The 17,488-nt window shown below is 39.7% G+C and overlaps 1 protein-coding gene across 19 annotated transcripts in view; it reads right to left on the reverse strand.

Moving 5' to 3' along the window:
* Positions 1-17,488, reverse strand: part of LOC121519817 (receptor-type tyrosine-protein phosphatase S-like) — a 131,112-nt gene that overhangs the window by 59,716 nt on the left and 53,908 nt on the right. For all 19 annotated transcript variants that reach the window (XM_041802813.1, XM_041802818.1, XM_041802819.1 and 16 more), the window contains exon 5: positions 14,309-14,497. In XM_041802813.1, the coding sequence (XP_041658747.1) occupies positions 14,309-14,497 (189 nt within the window). The remainder of the gene's footprint in view (positions 1-14,308; positions 14,498-17,488) is intronic.

Here is a 17,488-nt window from a genome sequence, read left to right on the forward strand (position 1 = left end):
CTGTGCTTTCACATTTACATTGTAGGTAACATACTTTATTCACTGATGAAAATCAGTCTGGCTGCAGACTGCAGATCTTAGAGTTTGTAGACCACTACAGTGAGATGCCCCATCTGAAATACATGCTAAAACTTAATAAAAAAAAATCAGATTAAACTTAAGATTTAGGTTAGTGTAAGGATTAAGGTAAGGGTTAGGTTTTGTCCTCCATGAAAAACACAGGCCAAAGCTAACAAAGCTATACTAATTACGTAGATAACATAGCTACGCAGCTAACACAGCTAAACGTAGAGCTAACAACACAGCTACATTAGCGTCATAAACTATGTAGGTAATGTAGCTACACAACTCACATAGCTAAAACAAAAGAAAACAAAGCTAACTGGCTATGTTGGATTATGATCATTCTTGCTAAAGCTAGAGCTACTGCAGGAAAATTTTGTTTCCCCCTCTGGTAAAGAGAGTAATAATACCACTGATTAAGATACTTGACATTAAAGTTAGTGATATTCCTAGGTTCATAATTTCTCTTCAGATTAAATGCAAATTATAACTCTGTTTAACCACCTAGTCTAAAGTAAATATTTTCTGTTCTCTAACTTATAACAGTGCAACTAATGTAGCTATAACTAAAGACAAAAAAGCGACGCTGGCTATGTTTGATTATGTTTGCTAAAGCTAGACCTGTTTCAGAGGTAGTTACATGAATGTTGGCTCGCATTAGCTTTAGCTTAAGATATTTTAGCTACATTAGTTTGTGTCTTATAGCTCACTGGTAGCGACATCAACTACGTAGCTAGCATGGATTTCGTTAGGCTCTTTTTGGGGGGGGCTGAAGTCCCTTAAATGTTCCTCATCCCCCCTAACAATAATTACAGTAAAAACAGAGACAAAATAAATTAAGGAATGCACCACACCAGTACTTTCCATTCTGCTTAATGTAAAGAGCAGAGAAACTCAAGCTACCCAGTCGCCTGTGGCTTTTTAGTGCCAAGTCTAAATAAAAACTTCTATTTACTTTTAATCTGTGTATCATTATCGTCGGGTGCGCGTGACAGAGATATGTAGGTGAGACAGAGCAGAGGAAATCTGCTGGTCCGCTCTTCAGTAAGGTTATGCATTAAGGTGTGCTGTCTTATGTTCAAACTGAAGCTTCTTACGTCCTCGTTTTAACTTTTTTCCCCCAGTCACTTCCTGCCGATGCTCTTCCACACTCGTATTTTTATGATGATCACTGTGATACGTGTCATCATCAGCGAGCCTCACACACACTGATCACATGTTGAGATGGCGTAACATCACATGAAACTTGTCCAAACATGGGTGTTTTATTTGATCTTTAATGCACTACTGATAATAAATACTGTCAAAAGAGCAGAAACAGGAAACCAAAGCTACAGAATGAGGCAAGGCAGAACGATGTGTCTGAGAGCTGCAGATGGGAGGCAGGGTCGGTTTTAGACCCCATCCACACAGAGATGAAAACGATTTGGATTTAAAAATATATGGTGTATGCGTTTCGCGGTGGTGGTAAAGGAGCATCAGATTTTGCTGTAAAAGCCATAACAAGCTCAGTAGCTTCTACAGCATGAACACAACCCTGTATTCAGCCATTGTTGTTTTGGCCAGACCTGCGCAAGCATCTTAAGAGAGCTCAGCCATGTGTAACGTAATAATTTCAAAAAAAGATGCGGTTGGCCGTCCATACGGAGACGAAATGGTAGTCGTTTACGGATTTGTGCACTCTGGGACCTGATTTCAAAAAGTAGCAGTCACCCAAAACGCCATTTTTGTGTGGATGAAACGCCGATATGACAAAAAACTTTTGCTCCTGAATTCGTCTCCGTGTGGATGGGGTCTTAGTCATTTCGAGGCTCAGGGCAAGATCAGTATGAGGCCCCTCCCCCTTTAGCTAAAAGCATCAATAATGAGTGGAAAAAATTTGAAAACATCTCTTTGAAGTTAAACAGAGCTGCAGAGCTACAGGAAATGCCCCAGTGTGAGATATAAATACCCAAATAGCCAACCATAATTCATTCAAACTAATATTTTAAAGTCATTTGGCCAGTTGGAACTTGCATTAATAAAATATATATGCTCATTATAAGTGTAATATCCTTTCTTCTGACACTATAGACATTTTTATGTGGCCACCCCATTTAACTACACAATAATCCAACCATCCACGGTTTCATTTTATTTTAACTATGGATCAGTTGATATATGGATCTTCCTTACATCCCCGGTTTTGGAATGTGGCTCTTTCTAAAGTATTTCAAGACAATAAATCTCTTGGGTAGAATAAGGTTGAGCACCACTGGTATAGACTGTCTTCAGACACACAGTTCACTACTTCCAGTGAACTACTTCTGATTAGACACCAGACCTTTATTTCTGTTTCATTTAACTAATAAAGCTGCTTAGGCTCTAATGTTTGCAAAATGGTTATTTCATGAATCTAACTAGTAGACTTTGTTTATGAATAAAGCTGAATTAAAAAAAAAAAAACCTTCTAAAATGATGTACAGGTGTAGGTACCAGATGTGTCCGGGCCAGTTGAGAAAGAGATTTCAATTTGGAAGCCTCCACAGACTGGCTTCAAAAGCTGTTTGAGTCCGCCTATTGTAATCAAACGGCTGACGTCACACAGGTTTTTTTCCAATTCTTTTTACAGCCTATGAATTATATTTCTCTGAAATATTTATTTAAATTACACTAGGATTTGTTAAGATTTAACTGACCTGACCTAAAAAACATGAGTATTCTTAATAAACTGGGTTCACAATATTTAAAACTAAATATTGTCAGGGTTAAAAGAGGTTTTACAGGAAAAAAGATGAGACTGTGGCATTGGGCTTGTTGCTTTAGTAATCATCTGTATGTAAATCTGCACACTTAGGCACAATGCACCACTAAGCCGCTTTCCATGAGTTTTTAATAAATTTAATCTGTTTGTTATTTATTTATTCATCATTTCCTCTCTATTAATTTGTTTTTATTTTTGCTCCCCGTGCAGAGCTGCTGTTGAGTGTTTTATTTGTAGTATAAAGATAATAAAGCCAATTTTATTAAATTCTCTTTGTGACATTTTAAAGCTCAGAGGAAAAAAACTTTTAATCATGTGACAGAAAATATCACCAGTTGCAGCTGTATACGCTAAACTAAATCTAATACTTGAGTTGATGTACTGACAGTTATTTTCCAGCACAGTAGACACAGACGGTTCACATGGTGTGTTATCCTAATGGAGAGAAAAGCTTTTACTGATTAAATCTTAAAAAGCCGGTCAGTTAAGCACTAAAAGGCTCCACAGAGACCTACTGTGTGTGTCTGTGGATGTGTGCCTCCACATTAGCCGATCAGTACGTGCTGAAGTTTAAACAACTTGTTTTTGGAGACTCATAGGAGGGAAAAGTTTGACTTGTTACACTCAGTGGGGGCACGAGTGTGCGTTTTCTTGTGCTCGAGCGTGTTTAGTGAGCTGAGGCCCTGCTAGCTGGAGCTGTCATCCATTTGCTTCTGTCTTCTGCATTACATGAAAGAAAAACAGCGCGTGCCCTCCTCTTTCTCTCTATTTCTCTATCTCGCATTTCCCTGCGGTACAGGGCCGAGTTGGGAGATAAACAGGAATAAATTATCTGCTCTGCAAGCCGAGCTCTCCCCTCGAGAAGGAAGAAGAAGCTAGAGGAGAAAGACAGAGTGAAGAAGAGATGGAGCTGGACAGGTGGAGCTCTGCAAACAAGAACTCATCTGACAGCTGGAGGCAGCTCATATGGTTAACCATCAGCACAAATTTAAAATCCACGATTGAAATCGTCTTTTATGCAAAACAGGGCGTCGCTATACGGTGTTTAGCATATGTGCACATATAAAGGTCACAATGTATGCATAAACTGACGACGTAGATGGATATCTGGCAAACATAATGACAGTCGTTGAGGATAGGCAGGACACAAAGCTATGAAAAGGAAGAGTAAGAGATAACAGAAGAAGAGAGGCAGAGCAGTTTGTTAGGGAGCGTGGAAGCTGCTGACTGATCCCGAATGAGATGTGACTTCAGTAAATTGAGCTGCTGTGAAATCGCAGAGGGTGTATTATGTCTGCTGGGCGCAGACTTGGACGATCGGATGACAATAGATACAGCTAACCTGATCGCACTGCCAGTACATGTAGGTCAAACAGATCACCTGGACTCAATCTCTCCCACGGGGTGACACATTAACTTTTAACTGGGACTGGACAGTAACAACAATAGGGACTGGAGCTGTTTAGACTGCAACATACTGACTTAAAGCTCCTGAGAGGAACTCTAAATTTTGGTGCCCCATATGGACGAAGCCTATATCTCTATAATGATCTGGTCCTGTGTGTGGTTAAGTGGTGCTGTCTGAATCTGACTGCAGTCTTTTATCAGTTGAATTTTTCACTTACTGTTAATCTTTACTGTTGAAATGTAAACAAAGGCTGTTTTAGCAGCCTGCTAATCACTTTGTTTGACGCCTACCTCCTGGCAGCTGCTGTGAGCAAGTGAAAAGACAATACAGACATCTATAATTTGGTCGCTGGTGGTCTTTTTTTGCTGCTTTTGTAGCTCAGAAGGAGGTATCAACTTCAGTCTGTTTCATTATTAGCTAAAACTCCTCAATGGAGCTTAAACTCAATTTTAATGCATTAAAGCTCCTGTGAGGAACTTTTGGTTGGTGTAAATCTGGCGCCCCCTGTGGACAAAATGTGCCATTTTATTCTGCTGCGTATGTACATGCAAAGATTGCAAAAATATCTCCATCCAGCCTCATGTTAACAGCTTAATATTACTCACTGTGAATATGTATTGTGAACAATAACAAAAGGCTGTTTCTTCAGCATGCTATATATCTGCTCATCTGACACCTACCCCCTCAAAAAGTCAAAAGCAAAAACTAAAGAAATCTTCTCAGACTTGTTTATAGCTTTGTTTGCTTTTGTACATCAGAAAGATTAATTGTTATTAATTTCAGCTGCTGATTGAAAAAAAACTAAAACAAAACAAGCATAACACCTTAAACAGGGTAACCATTGTGTAAACCAGGGGTGGCCCGAACCAAAACCACATCTAATGGATCAGAGCCTCTATATGCATTTTTCAGCTGACTTGGGATTGACAGTTTTATCTGATCAGTCTAGCCAATCATTTACGTCAGCTTTCGTTAAAGGAGCAGGCAATATATGCATGAGTAAGACAACAAAGCAGCAGTAGCTACATTAGCAATCCTGTGGCTAAAATGTCAGCAATATGGAAATAAAGGCTACTTGTAGCATCTGTGACATGACAGTTTTGCGAGGCAGTAGCAGCAGGGCTGCGTTCAACGCTACCATTTTGATCAGAAATCTCAAAATTAAAAATGCAATGGAACACAGTGACTTCTCTATAGCAACAGAGAAGAGGGCTGCTACAATGAAGCTACAAACTCTGTACTTCAAGAGGAAAGATTAAAACCCAAGAGAGAGCGATGACACAAAAAAGATCACAGAAAAGGTGATGGAGATGCTGCTTTTCCTAATCAAGAACCTTCACTTCATTTTAAGGTAACAGTAGGCAGTGGCGGCTGGTCAGTAGGGGGTGCTAGGGTACCGCCCCCCCCATGACTCCACAAAGAGAGGACAGATCTTAAGTTCATTAAATAATTTTTTTAAACATTTGCTTTAAATATCAATAAATTTATATGAATATAGATAAACTATATTATGCACTGCATAAAGATGATTTATTAAGAGATTTAAATTTACAGTGCTTAACAAATTTATTAGATCACCCTAACACTAACCAAAGTAAGGTTTATGCCACAGCTGCCCTAAATTGACAGCATTGGTAATTACCAAAATCATTTTTTATGTTTTTTGCAATGGTTGATACACCAATATGTAGAAGCTCTTAACCCAAATGATATTTTTAATGATAAAACATAATTATTATTGTTATCCATGAATTTTCAAATGTACTGATTTACAAAAAAACTGAAAAAATTGTAAAGCACATTATTATTTATTGATTAATATGTCAAATTCTAGTTATTTACTTGCATTCCTGAACAGAAAAATGAGTTTTAGTGGTTGAATGTTATGCTTGATTAATTCTGACTTCTCAGAGAAGCCCAGTGAGCTGGCTCAAATTTGGGTGAATTCAGTTTGAAATTCCTCATTCCTGTTCAAAATGGTAAAATGTGGAGAGCTCACTGAAAATAAAAGAGTCCGCATTAAAGCACTTCATGATGCTAGATGGTCTTTGAGACAATTATGACAGGTGGTCTAATAAATTTGTTAAGCGCTGTATAATGTGCAATAAATCAGTAGATCACGAACGTTCTAAGCGTTTGCCTTTACTTCCTGTTCACTCGTTTCCTCCCTGGGGCAGTAGGCTCCTGCGCCTGGAGCCTTCCATTCACTGCCGTTTTAAGGCTGCACATTTGCTCCTTTTCAGTACAAGAGAGAGGAGCCCTCTGGGCGCAACATGACTACGACCTGAAGGGATTATCACAAGCCACTCGCCAGATGCCAACTAAACATAGAAACAAACGAAATAAAGTTACACCTTTGTCTAGAAGTTGGAACGGATACTTTTCACATCTCACCACCATTACCTACACTGATTAGCTGTATGAAGAATTAGCAGATTAATCAATAATGAGAATAACCATTAGTTTGTGTACATAAATGGCCATCGTGACTAGTGAGGTCTATTTCATGACATAAAAAATAACAGAATAAACATTATTTAACTGCATATTTTCTGTCAGTTCTGAACTGAAATATCATCTGTGAAAGGATTTCCTTTGAAAACATAAATCCTGGATCATCACCAGAAACAAATGACTTGTTTTTTTGGCCTGTGTCCTAATTTCTCATCCAAATTTCACTGAAACCTGTTTTTGAGAGATCCTGCTGACTAACAGACAGATGAACAAACTGGACAGGAAATCAAATCTGCAGCAGCGGTATTCAGTAAAACATTCTCCAGCCAGCAGTGATCAGAAAACCTGGCTTTAATTAAAAGAAAACATCATTACTAATTTGAGTGATTCCTACACAGGTTTTCTGTTCATGCTAGATTAAATAGTCTGTTCTAGCTTACTGTGCAGCTGATTCAAGAATCCTCATGTGTAACCATCTCACTTTTTGCTTTACATTAAAGTGACATAAACCATGACCGTTACCATAACCACGACCTTTGATCAGCACAGCTTCATCCATTACCCAGCAGTCCACCTCAGGGTCCATATTGCTCGCCATCTGTTAGAGCGTTAGTCTACGAGGGCAGCTAAGTGCTTAGGTAAACTCACCAGAACTCATCCCAAATGTCAGAGATAGACAGATCGCTTGTCGCAGCTCTCCTCACGCACATCTAAACTAGCGCAGCAGATGGCATGGAAAAATAGATGGATCCCTCAGTCGTGATATAAAGATGTTTGGAAGTTCATCTCCATACAGCGCCATATGTTTGTACCCACAGGAAGCTGGCATGCACTACTGTCACCTTTTGGACAGTAACCTGCAGAGGGAGGATGCCGCTGATGATGGATAATTTTGGGCTGTAACCTGGCTGAGTCGTCTTTAGTGGGATTTCAGCGCGGCCGTGCTCAATATCATTTTTCATGTTGAACAGTATGGGCCAAAAAAATATTTCCAGCTGTGAAAGAAAAGGAAAAGACGGAGAGAAAACAATGTTTGTGGCCCAAAACAGATCCCTGGCTACGCTCCAACCAGAGCTGGCAGCCGTCCACTAAATCAGAGGCTCTGCTTAGAAGGTGCCCTCATTAAACAGATTTTAAAGGAGTGTTTCATCCATAACACATCTCGCTGCTAGTTTGTGCCGTAGCTTAGGTGTAATTGATTTCCTCCAAGTCATTCCACCGCAGTGTTTGGTTCATTATACAGTGCGTTTTGTTGTTCGCCTTCGTGATGCTTTTGGTGATTTGAAATCCTATTAAAGCCCTGCGGTGAATCGCACTGAGCCATTTGTCTTGCTACTGTTTCATTGATGTGAAATGCAGCCTAACGTTCTGTACCGGTGAATCAGTGTCATGTCTCTGTGTGACACCCTATAGAGGGCAAAATAAGCTTCAAAGCACACCAAGTGAAACTTATTGTGATGGATTGTTAAATTATTTAGAATTTGAGGCCACAAAAAAAAGCAGTCACGATGCTGTATAGGAATTTATAAAGCAGTAGAGGAAAGAACAGGCTGCATGGACATGTTTGAGGTAGTTTCTTTGTTTTGTAGCTCCAAGGCCACCATCTCTTCCTCATAAATTATAAGCAGAGAATAAAAATGTTTGCATAGTGTTTATCGAAATTAGGAGTCTATAAAACAGTCACAGCTCTGTTCCCTCTGGCATGCACCTTATGTCGCTGATACTACAGCTCTAGCTTTTTGTCTTTTTTGTGAATATATTGTTTCACCTGCCTCCAAGCAGCACCACAACCTGTCCTCCACATACTGCAACCCACACCAAACGCTGAGTATTTTACACGGAGGCAAATCCACTTCATACACACTGTACCACACAGTGTAGGTATACGTATTAACACATCAGTAGGTGACTGGAAAGAAAGCGTGTAGGAGCTAAAAAAAAAAAAAAAAAAAAATTGAGAGAGAGTGGGCGACAACTATCTGCAACGCCAACCAATCCCAACCCAAACACTTAGAAACCAATCACAGCAGCACTTCATGTTAATGTTCTTTCCAACAGGCATAAAGGCCTGACAATCTTTTTGCTTTCTTGATATTCTGACACTGTGTGTATGGCACTATAGTGAGAATGATTCTCCAATCACTAAATAATTCATTTATTGAAGCTAATAAAAACAGCAAGTGTTAGCACATATGGAAACCATTACATTATGTTATTCCCAAAGTTATATCAGTCTCATCATCGACTGGGCAACTGAAAAACCCTGTGAATGGACCCTCCCAACTTGTGATTTATAAATAATTTAAATGCACGTTTGCTGGATCAGTAGCATTGGTGCTAGTGTCCTGGCTGATGGTTCCTTCATTCTGGTGCTGAAAAAGGGTGTCAAGCTATTGTTGGGTTCTAATGTTCAAATCATTTATTAATGCCACTTTTTAACTGCTTTTCACCACTGTTTCGACCCATTTATGCCAAATTTGTATCACCACTAAACCCACTTTTGCCTGTTTCAAGCAATTTTTTTCCCAATTTTGTCACTTTTAACAGATGTTTGCTTCTTTTGAATGCATTTCACTACTTTAGCATCCCATTTTTTGCCACTTTTAACTCAATGATGCCACTTTTTAACTGCTTTTCACCATTTCAAAGCAATAGTTTGCACTTTTTTGCTTTTAGTAAACCATACTTGCTGATTTTATCCTAATTTTGCCTCTTTTAACCTATTTTTGCCCATTTTAACCAATTCTTGCCAATCTTTCACCACTTTTCAGAACTTACTACTGCCAATTTGCCACTTTTAACCCACTTTGCCAATTTTTCCCATAATGATGTTTCAATTCCTTCTACTTTCCCACTACTTTCTCTGGTATTCTGACATTTGTACACAAGACAGCTTATCTATGAAGTCTGACATAACTTTCTAAATGGTTTAGTTAATGTGCCCATCCACACTGTTAACACTGGAAAAGCACTCGGTGAGCGCAGACCTCCGCCATTAGCCCTATCTCCCAATAGTGAAGAATCCTTTAAAAAATTCCTGGATCCAGACAGTGATCTGGATCATTCCCAAAATCTAGCCTAATCAGTTCTTCCTTATGCCATTTATGACATTTCCTGAAAATTTCATCAAAATCCGTCCATAACTTTTTGAGTTATGTTGCTAACAAACAAACCCTGCCGATCACATAACCTTCTTGGCGGAGGTAATTACAAATAATATTTAATAATAATCTTGTTTGAATAAAGGGGTTTACATTATGAAGATGCTATATTGTACTAAGAGTGGTTCATATTTAGGTAAAATATAAAACTTGGTTATTACAGACTAACTTGACAATGGACCATGATTTTCCTGACATCAATGGGCCTGGCTGGTCCCCTGAAAGCTCTCTCCTTATTCAACTTTTATTTAACCAGGAAAAAACCTCAATAAGATTAAAAAAAACTATCCTTTTCAACTCTCCTTTCAAGAGTGTCCTGGCCAAGACAGCAGCAGTTAACAGAGTTTAGACAAAAAAAAAAAAAGCGCAGTCATACACAGATGCCAGCTGTATCTACCTCCAGGTCTTTTATCTTCCTCTTCAAGGTGTCCAGTGAGATCAGCTGATTAAGTTTGAACCATTTTTTAAAATCATTCAAAGCAAATGCAGCAGCAAAGTTAAATGCCTTTTTTCCAGTTCAGTTCTGACCTTTGGAACAGACGGCAAGAAAAAAAATCCTGGGAATAAAGATTTAAAGTTCCTGTGCTCTTCTGACTGATGTAGGTCAGAAGGTATGAAGGAAGTAGACCAAGAATAGCCTTGTAGATAAGAATATGCCAGTATTTCAACCTTCTGAAGAAGACCATTTCACATGCTCACACTAACAACAAAAACTGATGGGTGAGAGCTTAAAAGTTAGAGCAGAGCAGTGTCCAGAGCAAGGTAAGATCTGAGATGTAGCATGCATGTATAAAACATCCCTATAGTCCAGCACATACATAAAAAGTGGCAGCAACCAGTCTATTTTTGGATTCAAAAGAGGCAGGATTTGATTCTAAAATAAAAAAAAAAAACTCTATTCAGTTTTAAATTTTTTACTGGCTGCTAAATGTGAGGAGTAAAAAAAGAGAGATTCATCCATCAAAATAACAAGGTATCTGTAACTCGAAACAAACTCTGAGTAATCCGAGATGTTGAAATTAAAGGCAGGTTTGGAGGCTTGGATTTAGCATTTGAAAAAAAGCATGGTCTTAGTTTTGTCAGCATTCAAAACAAATGTTTGTGTCTGGGGTGGGTGCTGAGCATACAGGCCAGTGTCATCAGCACAAAAATGAAACTTTGCATCGATAACATTCTGATCAATACCATTTATACACAAAATAAACAGGAGTGACCCAAAACTGAGCCCTGAGGCACGCCTTTGGTGACAGCGAGTTAGGCAGAAGTGCAGACAGACCTGACTGGTCCACCGTATCATATGCCTTAAAAAGGTCAATAAAAGCAATCAGAAAATCAGAGGAGTGCATATCTGCGAATCTGTGTTGTTATTTAGCTTTTCTAACTGTTATAATCACAATGGTGTATGTAAATCCATGTAATTTTAATGACACAAGTGGAGAAAAAACTCAGCAGCTAACTGTGGCTCTAACACACAGGCTCTATGCACCCCTGCACTCTCCATTATACTCTCCTAAAACAATGTAATAATTAAAATGATTCTCAAAATCTTTTCTGCTTTAATTAGAGACCACATGTTTCGCTTCATTTTCCGAATAACATTTCTTTAAAAATGAATTCCCAAAATGGTGTTGATATAAATACATGTGATGTAATGTAACCTGCAGCTTCTAATGAGCCAGAAAGTTGGCTAGCCTGTTCGGCTTATTTTAGGCAAGCTTTTGATTCATGCCCTGTACAGCTGGCAGAGGTCATCACAAAGTCAAAGATAACAAAGCCCACATAGTAATTTTACGTCATTCAAAAATATTCACACTGAATGACGTTACCAAGGTCCCCTGAAAATTCGTAGAGGGCACACCAATCACAGAGCTGGGAACGGGCCATTATCCTGCCCAGTAACAGCAGAAACGGAAAATGCTGATAGGATAAAATACTGTTCTGGTTTATTTAACCCTTTACATGTCAACACCAACTGAAAATGTATGTTTTGGAGGTTTTATTTTCTTATAAACACATTTAAGAGGTTTTCTTTATTTTTGACTTTTTTATGGGCTTTTTATGCCTTTTTTGATAGTGGAGGAAACAGGGAAAAACATGAGGGAAAGTGCCACAGGCCAGATTCAAACCTGGGCCGAACACATACACGGTGCACACCTTAAACCACTAGGCCAACTGTGCCCCAGAGGTCAATTTTTAAATTAGAAACTGATTAAATAGAATTTGACCTGATGTCAACTTTTTAAAAATACCTCAACCCTCTCAGAGGCTTGGAAAGCTCTGATGGTTCCTCACTGGTGCACCTAAAAAAATGAAGCCTTAAAAACCTAAACAGAGTAAGTAGTTGGTCACAAATAAGCAAAACAAGAGGTCCCACTGGAATATCTTCCACTCATTTACACTATGAAAGTCAATGGAAGAAGATGCTGCAACGCTTGGCCTGTAGAAATAAGCCCATTTAGAGATATTTTGTGTTTCTGAAGCTATTAGCTTTTGTTGCTCCACTAAGCTTCCCCAAAATGTAAGGCAATCTGTTGTAAATTATTTGAGGAATAGTTTTATGATCTTAATTGGATAAAAAGGGTAGACACAGACCCGCCAGCCCATTTGTACAAGCTGCCCCTGGCTACAGGTCAAGTTTACAAACGCTCGGTCCAGGAGAGCCTTTGGAACCTCACTGACCCACTGTAGATAAATCCAGATGTTACTGTATCCCGTTTGGACTAACATTAAGGACTCTTTGCTGCTTTTGATCAAATTTGATCATGCTCCAGGAACTGGGGCCAATCCTGTTATCTGTAACAGCATTATGCTTATCAAACAAGTCTTCTTCCTAAAAGCGTTTTTCAAGTTGTTTTCTATCCTGTTGTTTTGATAGGTTAGCATCATCCAAGTCTAAAAAAAGCTAAAAGTGTTTTTTAACAGCTTGATTTCAGCTTGTCTTTTTCATCCTAAACTGCAAAACCAAGGCCAATAACTTAACCGTGATATTAAAACCAGTAATCTACCTTCCTGTCCACGTCCTCTTTTGTTCATATTTTAGCATACAAGATGCAACTTTGCATTATATGTGCTTCATGTAGCCACTGATTACATGTTTTAGAACCTTTCATGTGAGACAAATTAAGACAAAGCTATAGCTAAATAACTAATCAAAAATACACTCAGTCAGCATAATAATAGCTCAGTAAAATGACAGAGATGTGTCTGAATTTTCATTTATAGATAACTTGTGTCCTGTGTTTACATGGAGGAAGTGGGACTCAGTAGGCTGCAGCCATTTAGAAGGGAGACCTCCTACTATTTTGACTTTACCTACAGGGAGCTGCCATGACGTCCATCTTTTTATGGAAATTTTTGGTAAAAATCAATAAGCCAAATTTCTCATGACCTTGTTAGATTATTATACGCTGCACAGAAATTGTCAAACATAGAAATGATAAATTTGAGAAATGTTCAGATTCTTAATTTTTTCACCAGCCTAAAATGTTGAGATGCTTACACAAGGCTGACCGAGGGCACTATGATTGGTGAAGGCTATTGGCTGACAGTGGGACGATATGGGAACTGGCAGGATGCAGCAGCACAGAGAATATGGATGAAGCGACAGCAAAATGGTTTCGCCTCACCATCACTTTCATCCCCCCTGAGGACGGCTGAGAGGGAATGGCTGAGAAAATAACGCATCTGCCTCCTCCAGGAGACACTGTATCATCCATACAGGAGAGCATAAACAAAGCTGAGCAAACTGTCGTAAACGCGAGATGTTATTCTTCTGTTTTCATCCCTCAATCCGTCAGTGCAAACGCACTTTTTTCACCCCTCTCTGAGAGTGAAAAAATCTCCTTCTATTCCCTTATTACTGTCCCTGGCAAAGTGATTCTACATTCAGAGTTCATTTCACACTCGGTGAGGCTGGGCGGGCCAGAAGATAAGAGGAGTATCAGTTAAAAACCTAATGTGAAGAAGCTCCTATCACTATGCATCGATTTTGAAATCTGAGAAAGGAGAACTACGTTTTTTTTTGGGTTGGATCGATTATTTCATTAAGCTTTTATTTCAAAATACTTTGACTTTAGAGTTGTTTGTTAACTTTTTCAACCCACTTGTGTATGAGACTTCTTTTCATGCTGCTGTTATTTGACATTTATGATCCACAATGGAAGAGATTTGTGCCTTTTAAGTGTCATCGTTCTCTAATCTGCTCTCCCTAATGTTAATAAAAAACACAATTTTTAATAGCTTAAGGATGGCACAATTATCCTTTTATAAAAATTGGCTTTAAAAAGGTTTTACACCCCCAAAGGATGCAGATAAACTCAGAGAGGAGCATGTAATCCCTCAATCCTAATTAAAACACGATAATCACCAAATTTAGAGCAACAGGGATTTTACCTGATAGCAATGCTAAGCTCTAGATGCACTGTTTGTTTACTTCTTTTCAAATGAATTTCTATGACGTCAACCCCTTGACTGTCCCACCTGATCGGAGCTGTTTGATGCGACCCTGGCTTAAGCTTGGCTCCACGGGAAGGAAGTCTTTGAACCAGGAGATCTCAGGGTCCGGGATGCCACTGGCAGCACACAGCATGGTGGCTGTCCTCGTCCGCTCCACCACCTTCAGCTGGGGACCCATGTCTATACTGGGGAAGCCAAATGGCAGCAGGTCCTCTGGAGGGGTGGAGAGAAAAAGAAAAATGATCAGAATTTAGAAAGCGGAATTAGTCTTTGATACTTGTTCAAATTAAGACCAGTCTCGATCATCTTGATAAGAATACGATCCATGCTACGGGCTTTAGCATGCTTGTGGGTCAACCTGCTAACCTTACAGTAACATGCCTGTCCAACTTAAACTTGTAAAAATGCTAAAATTTGAAGCTCAAGCTGAAGCTAACATTTAAAGGGGACTAATCATGAGAACTGCACTTTTTTCAGTATTTTCTCCATATTTGGGGTATCAGAGTATTCAGTGACCCACAAATTTAGAATGAGCCAATTCAGTCCTTTGGCTAAAAACAGACATCTGATGGTCTGTTGCAAATCTGTTCTCCTTGTCTCCATGTTGTTGGTCTCCTTGACATCACAACGAGCCATAATGATAACACCCCACAAAAGTACAATAGTTTTGTACTTTTTCCACCTCTGGTTTTAACTTATGACTTGCTTGTTGTAAGCCCATTATCATTCAAAACAGCAGGCTGTAGTGTTAAACAAGGTCAGAGAAGCAGGAAGAAATTCATAGCTCCGTACATTTACGAAACTAAGGCTCATCAGTCTTGTTTCCTGATGAGTGCCGTGCAACCCTGGATGGTCCAGATAGAGGAGTAGTGGATGGTTGGTGGATGGCCACCATGTACCAACAAGGCTGTGATGTCAGCAAGGAGGTGGCAGAGTCATGTTCTGGGCCAGTTTCATTAGGAGAGAGCTTGTAGGCCCCTTTAGGGTCCCTGAAGGTGTGAAAATGACCTTGACAAAGTATATAGAGTTTCTGACTGACCACTTTCTTCCATGGTACAAAAAGAAGAACCGTGCCTTCTGTAGCAAAATCATCTTCATGCATGACAATGCACCATCTCATGCTGAAAAGAATACCTCTGTGTCATTGGCTGCTATGGGCATAAAAGGAGAGAAACTCATGGTGTGGCCCCCATCCTCCCCTGACCTCAACCCTACTGAGAACCTTTGGAGCATCCTCAAGCAAAAGATCTATGAGGATGGGAGGCAGTTCACATCAAAACAGCAGCTCTGGGAGGATATTCTGACATCTTGCAAAGAAATTCCAGCAGAAACTCTCCAAAAACTCACAAGTTCAATGGATGCAAGAATTGTGAAAGTGATATCAAAGAAGGGGTCAACATGTAACTTGGCCAGTTAAGATGTTTTTGATTGAAATAGCTTTTGATTTCAGTAAATATGACCTCCTAATGCTGCAAATTCAATGAATGACCATTTTCAGTTCTTCACAACCAAAAAATCTTTTAAAACTTTGTTGTGCATAATAATGTGGAACAGTGCATTTTGAGGTTTTCATTTAAAAAAAATAATGGTTATGATTTTGAAGTTTGTTCAAAAACATTTGAATTATGCTCTAACGGCTGATGACTTGAAAGAAAATTCTGACTGTCATTTGCATTAAAATTTAGGAAAATAAGTGAAAAATATCATTAGCATAATAATTTGGAGCACGGTGTATAGTATGGGTCTATTTTATTGACAAAGAAAAACACCTCATGGCTTTAAGTTAGTCTTAACTTGGCTTCCATCAAAAAAACATTAGGCTTGCCTGGGTTGAACAGGTAATTATACACCTATAAAGAGAGTGTTGTTGCTGGGTTCAGGAGGTCAGAAAAAGTGCTTAGATTGTTTATCCCTTATTCTGGCACAAAATCCCTGGAACAGCATTTATCAAATGTGTGTACTCCTTATTTTGATGCCATCTGATTTTCAGCTCATGTGAACACAAATGGCTGGTTTATCTGCCAGAACAGAGACAGACTCAGCCCTGCCGCACACTGAATCTTTGCTCACTGACACAGTGATGTGAGAGCCACTGTCACCCCCCCCCCCCCCTTCTTTAGCATCTGCAGGCCTTTGAAAGTAGAGCTGCTGCAGCAGGCGAGGACAGCCGGGCCGCAATATCCTTCCTCATCAAAGTGGCATTTTCCTTCCTACAGCTAGCTAGTCATTAGGTGATCTTGTAGGCTGGCAGCAACACAGCTAGGTTTTAATGCGAGTGTGACAGGCCATTTCTACAGGAGGATAAACATACCGCCCAGTCGGCAGGAGGGACTTAAGTGGTGACACACGAACACACAGCCACACAAACTCACCTAGAAACACAGGTGTTTGGTGGCAGTGGTGGTGAGCTGTGAGGTTTCCCGTGATGTTGTGTGTTTCTTGTCTAATAACTATGCAGAGAGCTGCTCAGAAACAGCAGCAGCAATTAGAAGCTGGGATCAAGAGGAGGGGCAGGGCACTGGGGGTAATAAGGACTTGTTAGCAGTAATTGTTAAAATGTAGCCACGATTAAAGAGGCCGATCTGGGATGTGTCTGCATGCGTCTGGATATGTCTGATTACAGCAGGAGGGGGGGCAGAGAAGTGTGTATATTTGCTTCTATACTCATGTTCTGATTAGCATCTTGCAGATTTATGCAAAGTGTGGAATAATGCACAGGGACACATCCACACATATCCTGAAAAGTGAAGGTGTGCGCAAAGCAGTTGCTTTCTATTTCTCGCATAGACATGCACACACGCAAGCGCATTAACACTCACTTTCTCTGCTGAATGGGATTAAGCATCTTGGTGACAACAGTCCAGATGGCGAGACACGTAATCAAGCATCCATCAGCCTTCCTGCTTCCTCCTCGCCTTACCCTTTAACCACTCTATCTCTCTCTCTCTCTCTCGCTCTCACACACACACACACCTCCCCCATACCTGGGACTATAATTATATATTCCACCTTCCTACAGCAGCAAAGCAATTACCAAGACAGTAATTTACCCAGCTAATAAATCAAACTCGCCACAGCCTCTTGATTGTCAAGCACAACAAAACACCCTAAAAGTTTGCCTGTACCTTGAGGAGGGCATCTCTAGCAAATCTGGAGGCAAACCCAGTCCAGGACGCAGACCTCCGCCACGTCAACATGTCTCTG

Source organism: Cheilinus undulatus, linkage group 13, assembly GCF_018320785.1.
Source record: "Cheilinus undulatus linkage group 13, ASM1832078v1, whole genome shotgun sequence".
Classification (NCBI taxonomy): Eukaryota; Metazoa; Chordata; class Actinopteri; order Labriformes; family Labridae; genus Cheilinus; species Cheilinus undulatus.